Source organism: Panthera leo, chromosome C1 (genome assembly GCF_018350215.1).
Source record: "Panthera leo isolate Ple1 chromosome C1, P.leo_Ple1_pat1.1, whole genome shotgun sequence".
NCBI lineage: Eukaryota > Metazoa > Chordata > Mammalia > Carnivora > Felidae > Panthera > Panthera leo.
Genome location: NC_056686.1, coordinates 177,763,090 through 177,778,422, shown reverse-complemented (window position 1 = coordinate 177,778,422; position 15,333 = coordinate 177,763,090). Strand labels below are relative to the sequence as shown.

The following is a 15,333-nucleotide window of genomic DNA, read 5'->3' as shown; positions in this document are numbered from 1 at the left end:
ACTTTATTGAACATGAGAAGGAAAGAGAATGTGTTTTTAAATCCAGGCAAATGGAAACTATTCAGACCCTCCACGTTGTCCAAGGTCTTCTAGTTTGACATGAGATTTATTTAATAATTTCCGACGAAAAATTTTTAAGATAAAAGTAATGTTTAAAAATACATGTTTGTTGGGGCGCCTGGGTGGCTCAGTCGGTTAGGCGTCCGACTTCAGCTCAGGTCATGATCTCACGGTCCGTGAGTTCGAGCCCCGCGTCGGGCTCTGGGCTGATGGCCCAGAGCCTGGAGCCTGCTTCCGATTCTGTGTCTCCCTCTCTCTCTGCCCCTCCCCTGTTCATGCTCTGTCTCTCTCTGTCTCAAAAATAAATAAACGTTAAAAAAAAAAAAAAATTTTTTAAAAATACATGTTTGTTGAAATCCACATTTAAGACAGGAACAAAGATAATAATTGAAGCTTGCAGTTTCTAATTAACCATTGATTGCATACTTTAAAACTCCCATGGAATTTAATTTAGATGTCTTTATTTTCATTGGCAATCTTATTAAAATACGATGTATACCCCTCGTTAGACATTATTTAAATAATAGCCATGTCCCTCAACATTTCCAGGTTCCCAACAGTATTTGCATTTTTATAAATTTGGGGATAAAACATTGGGAAAATAAAAGGAACCAAACAGAGACTCAGTATGTCATTGTCCTCTTAATTTCTGTTTCATATTTTCAAAACTCCCCAAGGAGGGAAGATGGGCACTGTGTGACTCACATTCCTAGAAGTTTGCTGTGTGTTCACAAGCTCATTCAATGTCACAGTCACTTCCCCTGTTAGACAAACATCCATGGATGCTCTCACTGAAGGGAAATACCAGTCTTAACACACTCTCATTTTCTTCTTACATGTCCTCAATACTATATGTGAAAAACCTTTAGCAACACACCGTAGTTTCCCCTTTGAGCCTACCTTAAATACAAGAACACACATTTCTGATTAAAAAAATGAAAATATAAAGAGAGCCTAAACCTAAAAATAAATATCTTGTGTCTCATATTTAATATCATTTAAAAGAAAGAGACTGCAGTAAGGACCAGCAAGAGCCAATTTGCAAACAAATAAATGCAAACTAAGAGAGCCATGCCTCCAACAACACTAAGCAGAGGTAGACTACAGTGTGACTGGACTTGTGCAGAGCTGTGAATTCTGAGACCTCACAGGCGTATACCTGAAATAGAGATGAGGAAAACAAAGAATTTGCCAGATCATCCCAGCCACCACTGCTTTCTGGTTGTACCTAACTTGGGTCTCTCTTCTGCCCTCTCTCTTTTAATGAGACTCAAGACGTTAGTGAGTCCTGAATCAAGAGCTTTGGCTCTGTGTTTCAAGGCAGAGTGACAAGACTCCTGTCTGATAAACTAAATGGGCCACTTAGTGTTATTCTTCTTCATCAGTCTAAGACTCGGGCTTCGATTTAGGTCTTTCTATTTACTTGCAGAAAGTCTCCGAGAACAAAAATCTCCACAGAGCTGGAGCTTTTGAGGGTTTCCATTGTTTGAAAATGTTAATATTAAACTTTCTTTCTGAAAGTTTTTGTAAATAGCATATTTTATAAATAGCAAATGTTTTACACCTCTTGAAATCTGCAACATTTTCTTTTTAAAAAAATTTCCCTCGAGTCTTGACAAAAAAAAGGAAGCCCAACTATTGTGTTTTTCTTCATCTGGCATATATATTTTCTGATTATATTGCTTTTCTATCTGAAAGTCTGATCATGCCTCAGAAGAACTAGCTACATGATCTTCCAGGGAAAATTTACTTGGTTTTATGTTTGTAAAATATACACATATACATAAAGATGCGCAAAAAGCAAAGCAAACCATGAATTTAAACTGTTTTGTCTTTTACCATCTAGAAAATAAAATGAATTTTGTTTCATGACATTTTGTACAAGTTTCCAAAATAATCTGTGGTGGCTTACAATTAAAGCATATTCAATGAGATCGTTAAAAGAGAAAGTGAAAACACAAAGCATAACTGTAGAGGAAAATAAATATATCAGCAACATGGACTATTACCGTTACTGCATTTAGCCCTAAGCTTCCTTGCAGCCAGTGTATAAAGAGGAAATGTGATGAATTCGTTCATTCAGCAAATATTTAGAGGCCCTGCTCTCTGCACTCCACGGGGCTTTACAAGGGTGAACACATCATTCTAAGTCTCTGCTAAAATGCAGCCTAGGCTTTCAGTGTCTGATAATAAATAAATAAATAATCAGGTCAGGAACCAAACAACTAATTTCTCTAATGCTAAGTTCTAAAAGAATATTTGGCATAGATCTTACAAGCCATCACTGGAAAACATAGAATGGATGATATCTTTAACAATGATTTTTATGAAATTTGCCTGTAGGCTTTTCATATGGCTGGGGAGATTTTTTTTTGGTAATAATTTCCTATAAATTCTAGACCACAGAATTAGAATACGTGTAACTCAATGATAGTCTCTCTGGGGCAGATTAAAAAATCAGTTATGTTTATGTATATTTCCAAATTGGAAAAAAAATAAATCCCAGAATACTAAGGGAAATGGCTGTTGAGAGAATGTGTTCGGCTTATCTTCCTTGTGTGTCTACAGATTTGACGGGAACTGGATTAACAGAAGAGTCAGAAGGCCCAAGTAAAGATAAAGAATATGGTAAATTATAATGTGTATATGGGGAAAAGAAATTTCCCCTGCTTGTATTAGCAGTTAATGAAAAAAGTTAATCCTGAGTCATCTCCAGTCTTGGGAGGAAGCCAGGGTCTTCCCAGCTCTGAGTTTAGGTACAGGTATGCATGGAGTCTATTTGTCTTCTTATCGTGCATTACACTGTGGCCTTTCACCGTTTCTTGTAACATTTAGAGAAGATTAATTCTTTTTAGGTAAGTTTCTCTTTAGAAACCTCTCCCTTATCTTTAAGCAATGCTTTAGATATGAAGTTTAGGTCTAATTTAGATACTAAGCTCAGGTCTAAAAGATGAAAGGAAGAAGCCAGAAGTATACATTTAACCAAATTCCATACATCCTACTATTATTCCATTGACTCATTTGTTCACCCTGAGAGGAAACTGACATCTTGAAAGGGTATCTAGTCTAAGTGAATTGTCATAACTTGTTCTCTGTAGAAGCCTTGGCAATTTACAAAGGCTTTTCACGTATATTGTCTCCTTCAGTCTCGATGACAGAAATGTGAGGGAGATATTATATGCATTTGACAGGTGAGAAATGGAGGTTCAAGGAGATTAACTAAAAAGGGTATGCGATAGAGCTAAGGTTCAAACCATCATCGCTAATTCCAGAATCCAGCAAAATGTGAATGGTATGGGACCAGAGGAGACGTGTCACTACTTAACATTCTTAGACTTTGGGACCCTCCTCTGCACCTTAGAGGTTAACTCCTTGAGAGTTCCAGACTCAAAAATGTTTCACCATGATACCTACATTGTTGTGAAATGCTACAAAGAGTTCCTCCTCTCTTCGAATCTGTCTCTGTCTCATAAACATCCTACAAGCTCTGTCTTCTTTGATTTTTAAATTTTACTCTTCTGTTTTCTATTTCCTCACATAGACAAGAGAAACCAAAGAGAACAGTTTTTGCTACCAAGTAATCCTACATTAATAGAAAAAGTGTGTGTGATACTTTCTAGGTTTACAGAGATCCATTCCCATTACCTTATTCGCTCTCATGTCAATTCAATAAAACACAGTTACAAATACTAGGGGGAATAAAATTGTGGCTCAGAAAACCTAAGTGGTTGACCCAGAACTGGACACAGTATTTTGACACATTGACCAGCCACCCATGTGAATACAGCACTTGCTTGATTAATCTACTATTTGCCTCGATTCCTCTTCCACTATATGTATATCGACATGAATATCAAGTGGTTACATATCATATTTATAACATGAATTAATTCAGTCATGTGGAAAAAAATCTGCATTTAAAATGGAAGCTTTTTCCGTTTGCTCATGAACACAAAGAGCACTTCACCGGAAAGCATGTTATGTCTAGGCCAATAATTTGATCTGTAGGAAATAAATAAATAGCAGCAAATGCAGGCAGCAGCGTGTAGCACAAACATTGGTATCAACAGTGAAATAAATAAAAACGTTTGCCCAGGCTATTACAGTGCCACCAGACTAGCCTAGAATATTTAAGCTCAGGAAATGAATTAAGATGTCAAGATTTTCTCAAGATTTCTGAGGGAAAGTATCTCAATTCAAGTATTTTCCCCTCTGGGATTTACATTAGACTGCTGCAAAATTCATAAAGCTTTCTATGAACTCTAGCTCACAATTTTTCCTGCTCTCTTGAACTTCTGTGCTTTCATTGTTTTCTCCATAAAATCATGTAGCCAGTCATCTGTAATATTATGTTATGTTCATGGTTATAGATAAACACAGAAATGGTATTTGCAATACAGATGAACGTTTCCTACTGAAGAGTTGCCTTGGGCCCTGGTAGACTCTGGAAAACTTTGTGTTTATGCCCCAGTTCATAAATGCATCCTGCATCATTTATGTGTTCTTTTTCCGATTTGAAATGCTCCTTTCTGAAACAAATTGTTCACTTTGAGGTGTTACTCATGTACCTTTCTCTTCCATAAAGGTGTGGCAGGCAGATTGGTGGTTAAGGCCACTAAAAATCAGGGCCGAGTTTAAACACTGGCCATGCTTTTGATTATTTAACCTGGAGCCAATTAATTGACCTTTCTGAGCCTCAGTTTCCTCATCTGTTCGATGGAGATAATAAGCCTCCTTCCTTAGGGGTAAAGTTTGAATATAAGGGGCACCTGAGTGGCTCAGTCAGTTAAGCATCCCACTGGGACTCTTGATGTCGGCTCAGTGTGTGAGTTCAAGCCCCACAGTGGGCTTTGTGCAAACAGTGTGGGGCCTGCTTGGGATTCTCTCTCTCCCTCTCTTTGCCTCTCCCCTACTTGCTCTCTCTCTCAAAAAATAAACTAAAAGAAAATTAAAGTTTGAAATTAAAAAGACATTATCTAACATATTAGCAAGAAACTAGCCAAGCCAGCTATTTGTTATTATTTTCCTTCTTGTCTGACAATTGAAAATTTATTAATGGACAGTATAACACACTGTATGGGCTGTGGTCCAGCCATATGATATATATTCAGAGTTTTTGTACAAATACTTTCATTTCTGGACTGCTACAATTACAAGGGGTTTCTTTTTTTCCTACTCAAGTCGTACAATAATTTGTTGCAAGAGATTTTGGCAGACTTTTTAATTCATCTGTAAAGAAGTATTTATTGAGCACCTACCATTTGTAAGTCTCCAGCACGTTGATATGTCTAAATTTTCACATGGCTAACTTTTCAGTTTGCCTCCAGGCACAATTCTATGTACAATATAGTTTGATCGCTTTAAAATAATATGATCACCCGATTATTAAAACATGAGGTTCAAGGGGCGCCTGGGTGGCGCAGTCGGTTAAGCGTCCGACTTCAGCCAGGTCACGATCTCGCAGTCCGTGAGTTCGAGCCCCGCGTCAGGCTCTGGGCTGATGGCTCGGAGCCTGGAGCCTGTTTCCGATTCTGTGTCTCCCTCTCTCTCTGCCCCTCCCCCGTTCATGCTCTGTCTCTCTCTGTCCCAAAAATAAATAAAAAACGTTGAAAAAAAAAATTAAAAAAAAAAAAACAAAACCATGAGATTCAAATAAAAATTTAGTAAAAGGACGTAAGGCTTGACAGAATTGCAAGATCGTGATATCGCTTACATTTCTTTTCTTCCTGACCTTTAAAGTTAGTCGTTTGTATCCCAGGGTGTTTGTATGAAAGAACTGCACATTCATTCTTTAAAAGAAGCCTGTGTAATGGGTGACCATAGTGATGGGAAAGTATCAAGCAGAAATAACAGGAATGTCATATATAAGAAGTTATGCCCATTATGCGAAACATTCTTTCTACTGAGAAAAGTTAGTGTTTGTACATCATCAACCAGCAGACACACAGATACACACACACCTTAAAGAGTCAGAGCATCAAGGTCAGAATAAATGTGTGCAACAAAAGCTAAGCATCAAGGAAAAGAGTTGCATTTCCTTGCTGATTAGCCTTTGTTGCTTTGTTTAACACAGGAGGCAAAGAGGAAAGGCTGGTTGAACGTGAACATCTAGATACCACGAGTGAAAGTGACACGGTTCTCCACCTTAATTTACCCTTTTACCTCAAGCCTGTTATTTCCATTCCTGGGAAAAGTGGCATAAATATGGGTAGAACGTGAGAAACCGAAAGAAGACGAGGATATGTCCAAATGCTCTGCATAATTTCAAGACACGCTGTTTTCCATAAAACTAATAAATAGAATTCAAGCAGTTTCAAAAAAAAAACCCCAAAATATCCAGACCACTTTGATTGCTGCTTTTGTTAATGAGTCTGATATGCTTCACATATATGAACCCACATTATCAAGCACATTGAAAATTCAGTTCTCACATCTTGATGATTTGAGATTGTGTACACATATAATCAACTAAAAATGTTTTTAAATGTCTTTGAAACTAAAATCCCTCGGAAATATTGTGTTTCTAAACACTGTTCCTTGTTTCATGGGTCATAGCTTGTTCCCTTTAAGCTGTTCATTTGGAAATTGCTCAGACTTTTGGTTTGAACTCAAATGTAATTAAGAGAAATCTAACTGGTGAGCCAAACTCCAGGCATAACAATGTATGAAAATCAGTGATAAGGCTTGAGGGAAGTGGGGTGGTCCAATAACATGAAAATACTAGTGAGGACCAGGGAGGTTAGCACCCACACCCACCTCTGAGTCCTGAAACACAGGAAAAGAGGGTAGAGAAAATGGCCATCTTGTGAGAAGACTAAAAGCGTGTGGTATTCTAGGAGAAACCTAGTACTTCAGGATGCAAGAAGGGAGATGAGAATTTCAGTGAAACTTCTGAAGATGTGGGGTGAGGAATTTGCTGATTATGGAGCACAGTTTCTGGTGAGCTTTGGGAAGTGGATGGAAACTGGGGACAAAAAGATAGGCTTAGTCAAAGATGGAGAACCAAAACCAGCAGCACATTGTGGACATGGTGATTCAGTGGAGGTGGGCAACTGGGATAGGACAGGGCAGGAATTGGATATTGACTAAATTCGGTATAAAAGCTCTTGGACCTGTAGACTTAGAAATCTAAATTTTCAGCACACCAGGAGTAAGCTGTTGTTCAGCAGTGAACTCAAATTAATCAGATTCAATGTCTGTGTGTTGATTTGCAATGAGAAAGCATTACCTGCAGGACTCGGGTCCCCTGACCAATGCGTTCTCTTCTTAGACTTGAATTCTCTGAGAAGCCCAGCAGGATGAGGTCACTTAGTGAGCTTGAATAGAGGATATATTCTTCAGATATTTAAGGTAACAAGCTAAGATACAAATGTCTACACTGTAAAGATACCTACCACTACCCTCAGATCGAGATAGGGAAGTGCCTTTGGCCAGGACATGCTCTCCCATGGTCAGAGCTTACCTGACACTGTTGACCTGTGTTATTCTCCTTTGTCTGAGTTGCCATTTTTGCCTAATTCTTGTCCAGTCTACCTCTTTTCCTAGATATAATACATTTAGTCAGGGTGACGTTGAGGCCTGTTCTCCTTGAAGCATTTCATGACTTTAAGGCATTCTGGTGCTCTGGTAAAGTACAGAGCAATCTTGTTATCCTTACTTTTGAATCCCTCTGGGATCTCACTCAATAACCCTAGAAATGACAATATTAGTACAGAATGTCAGCATTAGCCATATTGGATTGGTAGGTCCTCCTTCACTGTGAATCCTGTAAGAGTTTTTACACAACATTAATTTCCATGGCCATTCTTTAACACGTAATCCAAAGACATCCGACCAATAACAAAGAAGAATGAATAAATCTTAGAAAGCAAGTTTAATTTTTTTGGTATTTACTAAGACTTTTATTCTTAGCATTTATGCTAACAAATACCCTTTATGGTGATAACGTTAATGTTTTGTTTCATAGAACAATGAATTTATTAATTATCCCACACAGAATGAGACGGAGAGTTCTCCAAAGAGTTGTGAACGCATTACCAATGTTTGATAGTGTTACATAATAATGCCTAAAAAATATATACCAGGCCATTAAAAAACCCACCGTTTTTCCACTTTCTCTTACATTTTCTGAGATTCAAAGCTGTGTGTGCTATCCAGAAAACTCCCTCTCGAGACTATTTCGTTAAAAATTTCATTTAATACTGGAAATAAAGGTCGAACAAAAAAAACGTTAATAAATTTTTAAAAATCACTCAGAAAATGAAGCTGAAAAACAAGCGCCATTTGTCCTCCAGAAATTAAGTATTCCAGAAAGGGCATGTTATTAGTCTACAGAGTTTAAACCAACAAGCAATTAGTGTTTTGTCAGGCAGCACACATCCAAATTCACTTCTGCAGATTGACTGTTCACGTACAGTCACAATTATTTTACAAATCTTGCACCACTGGTTTTTTTCCTCTTGATTTTTCTGTTATTTAAAGAACCCCAAGGAAGTTGGGGGTTTCCAGTTGCTTGAAATAATCTCTGAGCGAATCCCACTCCTGTCCCCACATCCCTGGCTACTCACCCCTCCTCACAGTTGGCACATATACCTCTGTTCTCAGATTCTGGTTTTTAATGAAATGTAGCTGTGGGAGCGTGAGGAAGAACTTAACCGGTAGGCCAGGCAAGCTTATCTCTGTGGTAGTTTTAGTAGAGTATTCACATTGTCTTCTACAATTCGAACAATCAATAGGAAGCATAATATCCCATCAGCAACGATAAGCAACCATTAACTCTCAGTCTTCTCAGTAGATTATCAGGCCTGTATTCTAGCTTTCAAGCTGGCTGCATTCTGCAACTTAGCATGTTTCTTAGCTGTTTACTTTGACCATGAATCGGTATATGCTTAGGAAATAGAGCTAATTATAATGTTACCCTAAGAAAACTGTTGCCATCTTCATTGTCCTCATTATCATTATCATCATCATCAGGAAAATAATACCACTGTAATAAGATAACTTAGTTTATTCCAAAATCAGTTAGAAAGTATGTTATCTATTGTTTTGAATTTTCTGCAAAACTATTCTCCAATGATACGTGCAGTCATATTTATTTCTTAATTCCATTTGAATTTCAGAGCCCATGACTTACAAATAGCGTTTTGTAGGGGCGCCTGGGTGGCTCAGTCGGTTAAGCGGCCGTCTTCGGCTCAGGTCATGATCTCGCGTTTCGTGAGTTCGAGCCCCGTGTCGGGCTCTGTGCTGACTGCTCAGAGCCTGGAGCCTGTTTCAGATTCTGTGTCTCCCTCTCTCTGACCCTCCCCTGTTCATGCTCTGTCTCTCTCTGTCTCAAAAATAAATAAACGTTAAAAAAAAAATTAAAAAAAAAAAACAAATAGCATTTTGTAGAAGAAAGAGGCGGGCATAGGACTGCAGAAACTTTTGCTTCTTTTTTTCTCTAGTCTAAGCTAACTTGAAACTTAAATAGGTATTTAACCTCTCAGAACCTAAGTTTTCCCATGAGTAAAATTTGGTAATAATATTAGATTATATTTTTTTCCGAGATTTATGATGTTGTAACCAAGTACATAGCTTTAGTGCAGAAATCATGAATTTGAGGGAAAGTTGCTGACCATGACCTTATGACCGAGGTTTTCAAATAGGGTGACATATGACAATGTCTAGGGACATTTTTGATTGTCTGGAAGAGAGTGGATACTACTTGCATCTAATGGTTGGAGGTCAGGGATGCTGTTAAACATCCTGTGATGTACAGGACAGGGCTCCACAACAAAGAATTATCTAACCAAAATGCCGATAATGCCAAGGTTTGTAAATCCTGCTTTATGGTGTTAGAAATTATGGTAAAGCACGTATGACATTGGTTCTACAAATTAAGTGACCTATGAAATCCAGAGCTGGGTTTCCTGAGCATTTTCAATTCTCCTGTGCCACAAAAGGAGATACAATCCCAGAAACGAGGATCATTGGCTGGGTCCAAACTTTTTATCTCACTGCTTCACACACACGTGTTCTTTTTCTAAAATGATGGTTGTCCCATTAACGGAAATGTGTTTTAAGGTTTCACAAATAAGAGAGAAGATCTGTTTCTGAAAAGGCTTATCAGAATAATAAAAATTCATCTGTCTAAAAAAGAAGATATATTCTTAGCTATTGTAAGTAATTGAAGAAAGCCCCAGTCATAATTGGACTCCTTATCTTACTCACTATCCTGAAGTAGTATTTTAATAACCTGGGTCCCTGCCCTGCTTCTGTTCGAAGCTGTGTCATCTTTTAGTTCACATTAGCTGCTCCTTACAAATTTTGACCAAACTGCAGACCTGTTTGAAAGATCATTAATGATATTCTTTGAGAAGTCAAAAGCAACCATTTCTTTATATTATCAGGCACTTTTACAGTATAAATCTTTGTAAACCTTGCTTCGTAAGAATCTATTTAAAATCAACTGGCTAAATTCTATTGAAGCGTCCAACAGCAATGCTTAAGACTAAAATTGTGTTGTTCACGGAACTAAATGCTTGATATGTATAACATTAGATCTCAGGGATTCATGAAAAACCTTCATAAGTGAAACAGGAGGGGAAGCTGAAGATGTCTCTTAAATGCAACTTAGCGGTCAACTAGACAGTGCCACACTCCTCAGGGAAGGACGCTAACGGACAATACTGTTTAGAAGCTCCCAGGCGTAGACCCTCCTTGGAACAGGGAATAAACCTTGCTGCCTCGGTTGGCTGTCGTAAAATAAAGTTATTGGTTTTGTAACAAGGACAATGAGGATATTTGTTTAAAAAGACAACTTAAAAAATAGCAGAGACAAAGGGGAATGATAAATGAGCAAGTCTTTGCTACAGTAATTACTTTAGTATTGAAACAAATGAATAACTTTCACAGCAATGCTATTTTCTGTCTCAGATTATACTACTACCAATTCGTATAGTATGTGTACCGTTGACCTTTATACTGGAACAAAAAAGTACCTAAGAAAGAGGTGTTGGTAAATAAATTGTCTGAGAGATCTGTGTTAATGTTTTGAAAAATTTATGATATTCTTTTTGGAAACAGACTCTCTCTGAAAGGTGGGACAATTTTTTTTTTTCCATCTACACTAGCTTCATGCCAAAAGTGAATCATTGAAAGAAAAAAATGAAGTAAATCTTTCTGGCATAGATAAATGAAATAACATACAAGTAGCCATTTATTGAAATCCATTTATTGAAAGTTATTCTCTATATAGCTTGTTAATTCCCTACTGAGATGTTTTGATTTTGTGGAAAACACACTGGACAGGTTATCAAAAGACCTAAATTCTAAACCCAGCTGCTCAATTTACAAATGTTACATAATCTGGGGAAGTCTCCTGTCTTCTCTGAGAATCTTTAAAATGAAAATGATATGTCTTCTACATTTTTCACATGTTTTAGAAATGAAAGCCCTTTGTGAGATGTGACTCACTATGCAGTTACTGGGAATTACTGTTGGCACAAATTGTTGGCACAAACCTATTCTAACATGTTTTCCATATTGTCATTAAAGTTGTAATTATTTTTCAGGTTGAAATAATTATTTAATGTGGATAGCATAATTTGATCTAATTTTTAAAAAATTCAAACTGAAGAGTTTTAGGTTCTAAGTTTCCATTTTTTCTATTCCTGCATATGAATATATTAATTGGGTGATATAAAAAAATAAACGACAAGGCTGTTTGACTCAGTCTTCTTTTGCCTATATCTAAAGCTTTGAATGTATGCCCCAGGTAGTTCTGTTCCCTGCTGGTTGGCTTATGCCTTGTTCAGACTCCCTTTTCCAAAAGCTCCAAAGCCATTTGGAGCAGCCATTCATATTGTTACAATGTTTTTTTCCCCTCAATGTGTTCCCAAGGAATGGAAGAGTTCATTTCCACAACATGTGTAGAATGCTTCAGAACTCGAGTAAAAATTGTATTATTCTAAGGTAATGTTATTTAGCCCTGTTAAGAGAACTCTATTACAGAACTTGACTGTGGCAGTATACCAATTAAAATTATGAGTTAGAAATGTGAAGAGCCTATTCCAGATAAGACACACTCCATCATTCCCACATTTTGGTTATGAGTTTACCTACTGAGAATTTCATCAGTAAATCCATAAATACTTCCAGTAAGGCAAAGGAGGGATTTTAGGTTGTAACTCTTGTCCTCTCTCTTCCTGGGTAAACAGAAAATAAAGAAACAATCTAGTCCCTTGTGTTCATGAAGATTAAATTTTCACCCCTTCCCCTCATATAAATAAGTCTGTATTCTGTATTTAAATTTCTTTGAAGATATAAATTGTCTGCTTTCATAATCACCTAAATGTATTAGCTAATAAGTCTCAGTATAAAAAAGAAAATTATTTCTTTGAATAAACAAGTTTTCCTCCTCATTGGGACTCGAGTTCCATGGTTGCCCTTTATTCCTTGAAAAGAAAAAGAAAAAAAATCTGTAGTTTACCTCCTTAATTTATATTTGCCATTACCTTACCATGATATTTTTAGTAGATGGGCTACCCAAGGTTTAGCCGTATATACCTACAAACTATTATTAGACTTTGTATTTAATTTTGAGCCTTGAAATAGCATGGTTCATTCACTGCTCTATGTGACATTTTAAAAACCTGAGCAAACAGTATTATTCTTGGGAAAGAAAAGCTCTTTCTCACTAGGTTCAGGATTTAGAAACAATATTGAATTGATTTGAATCAGAAAATTGTCTCTGGAAACCTGAAGTGAATACAAACGTTAGGAAGATGATCTCACCTCTTACTTCCTGCCTTGGCCCTGCGCCGTTTCTTTCGAGTGGTTCTTAATATTCGTTCAAACACGTATGTGATCAGATCCATCCCAGAGCCACAGTTCGCTTTCGTTTTTGTCTGAGCCTAGGCTTACTGGGCTCCATGCTTCACATCTGCGTGAGCCTTCTCTGCCCTGGGATGGAACCCTGTTAATAAGAAGTTCGTTATAATTATCCTACCAGGGACTATCATCTCAGACGCCAAGACCCGCTTGTGTATTTTACTACCGTTCCTTCACCCCCCAAAAAAGAAATTGGTAGTTTTAGGTGAACAAAACTCACCTGCCTTCCCCTTCAGGCAGAATTCTTACATTCCTTAGGGTGACAAAAGTGTGTATCCCTTTCTGCCCCTAGGAGGGAAAAAAAAAAAAAAAAAGACTAAGACGCGTCATTAATCATGCAAACTGTCTACTACAACAGTGCCAAGAAAATGATCATTCCCATACCAACCATCAATATTCCTGACACCTGTCTAAAAACACGGGTCATGCATATCCATCTGCCTTTAAAGAAGTGTCAATGTGCAAACATCCCTTCACTATTTTTAGGGTCATGTTAAAATTATTCATCACCTACCTGTCAGTTCATCCAATTTGTCATATTATCCTGATCTGCCGATGTCTATTACTGGCCATGTGCATTGTGTTTTTAGAGCATTAAGGGATAGGATGTTTTTGAAACGGTCAAACATATAAGAGGCAGTGATATCTTGCTGCAGGCCAGAGTTCTTAACAAGAAATTACTGTGCTCAGTGTCCCCCTCCCCACGCTTAGTGGTAAATGCAGATATTTGGGATTGCTGTGACTACTTCAAGTTCTACTGGCATCTAGTTTCTGGTAAATGAATTCTGGTTTCTAATGGCTCTCGTTTATATTTCCGTCTTGGAAAATGATTCCAGTGGGTTAAAAACACCCCTTACAAATGAAACAAACCTTTTAAAATTAAATGGCTGAAGAAAAGTTCTTCTGAGAAAACCGTCCACATTCACATGCCTCGAAATACCATGTTCTATGAAAAATTCAAAATTACATTAAAATTTTAGTAGGAAAATATGATTCAGCATCAGAAACTTAAACAATATAATGGTGTACCGCATCTGTTATTCTTAATATAAAAGTCATAATCCCTAAAATGCGTGAGTCCAGTTTTTCACTGATCTTACATCATTTTAGCCTTCTTATTTTATACGTAACATACTTTTAAAACTGGTATTATCTCTGTCCCCACCCTCTTTACCCTTTTCCCCCCTTTTACCTGTTTCCATTATCTCCTGTGAAATGGGTTACAGTATCTTTGAATAACAGAGGCACTTCCCCCCAGGTGGGGAAATCTCAGGATTGAGATGTAATGCCCCTTGGATCTCATCATTGCTGCACGGTGGTCCCCAGGGAGACCTGTGTTAGCTCCTGCATGTGGTCATAACCTTCTGAGCCTTGGTGTCCTTATATGTAAATCACAGGCCTTGAATACGTGATCTCGATGTCCTCAGGTAGTAGTGTCATCTATTAACCTAAAAATGATGACAGGGGCGCCTGGGTGGCTCAGTCAGTTGAGCGTCTGACTTCGGCTCAGGTCACGATCTCACAGTCCGTGAGTTTGAGCCCCGCATCGGGCTCTGGGCTGATGGCTCAGAGCCTGGAGCCTGCTTCCGATTCTGTGTCTCCCTCTCTCTCTGCCCCTCCCCCATTCATGCTCTGTCTCTCTCTGTCTCAAAAATAAATAAAAACGTTAAAAAAAAATAAAAATAAAATAAAAATGATGACATACAAAGCCACTGAAGACTGAAGTGACTGAAGTGGTCAGCCCTTGCTAAACAGTGACTTTCCCCTGAATTTGCATAAATCTGTTGAAATCCCGAAAATGATTAGCAAATTTGTCCATTGTCTCTTCACGATTATTCTTGCTATAGTCAACACCGCTGCCCCAAGTTCATCAAAATAAATCCTAAGCCTAGAAGAGTGCCATTTTCAGACACTATCAAGTGGCATAAGTTCAACTGTGACACCCTTGAAGTAAAGTGTCCTGGTCCTCAGGTTGGTGGTTCCCAAGACTTCAAAGTGGCACACATAACAAAACAACCTGAGACCCACAAAGTTTGCTCATGTGGAAGATGCAATGCCTTAGAGAGACTGTGATTAGTGAATTGGATGCAGAATTTTAATTAGTGAACATCTTATGATCAGTGCCTCACTAATGCTGATAATGTTTTTTTTTTCTTTTTATTTACTTATTTGTTTAGGAAATAAGGAATTCAGAGGCAAACTACACCCAAGCCTCTCCCTAACTTTAAGTTCAGAGAGGCATGTTACTCTAACAAGCACTCTTATCCTAAATGATAATTATTCAAATAGCTTTTTTTTTAATTTTTTAACGTTTATTTATTTTTTTAAATATTTTTTTAATGTTTATTTATTTTTGAGACAGAGAGAGACACAGCATGAGCAGGGAAGGGGCAGAGAGAGACG

General features: G+C 37.7%; 1 protein-coding gene and 1 long non-coding RNA gene across 6 annotated transcripts in view; one reads left to right on the top strand and one right to left on the bottom strand.

The window, feature by feature from the left end:
• TMEFF2 (transmembrane protein with EGF like and two follistatin like domains 2) overlaps positions 1 to 15,333 on the top strand; it is a 238,786-nt gene that overhangs the window by 190,129 nt on the left and 33,324 nt on the right. For 3 of the 5 annotated variants that reach the window (XM_042949522.1, XM_042949519.1, XM_042949520.1), the window contains exon 8: positions 2,629 to 2,688. The exons of 1 other annotated variant lie outside the window; for it this stretch is intronic. In XM_042949522.1, coding sequence (XP_042805456.1) covers positions 2,629 to 2,688 — 60 coding nt within the window. Of the gene's footprint in view, positions 1 to 2,628; positions 2,689 to 6,133; positions 6,396 to 15,333 lie in introns of those variants that run through there. One more of the 5 variants, XM_042949523.1, reaches the window with a different exon arrangement.
• LOC122226418 lies at positions 12,728 to 14,323 on the bottom strand. The gene is made up of 3 exons (XR_006205621.1): positions 14,123 to 14,323; positions 13,151 to 13,218; positions 12,728 to 13,015 (listed from the first exon to the last, which is right to left on the bottom strand). It is a non-coding gene; the product is annotated as an uncharacterized LOC122226418 (long non-coding RNA).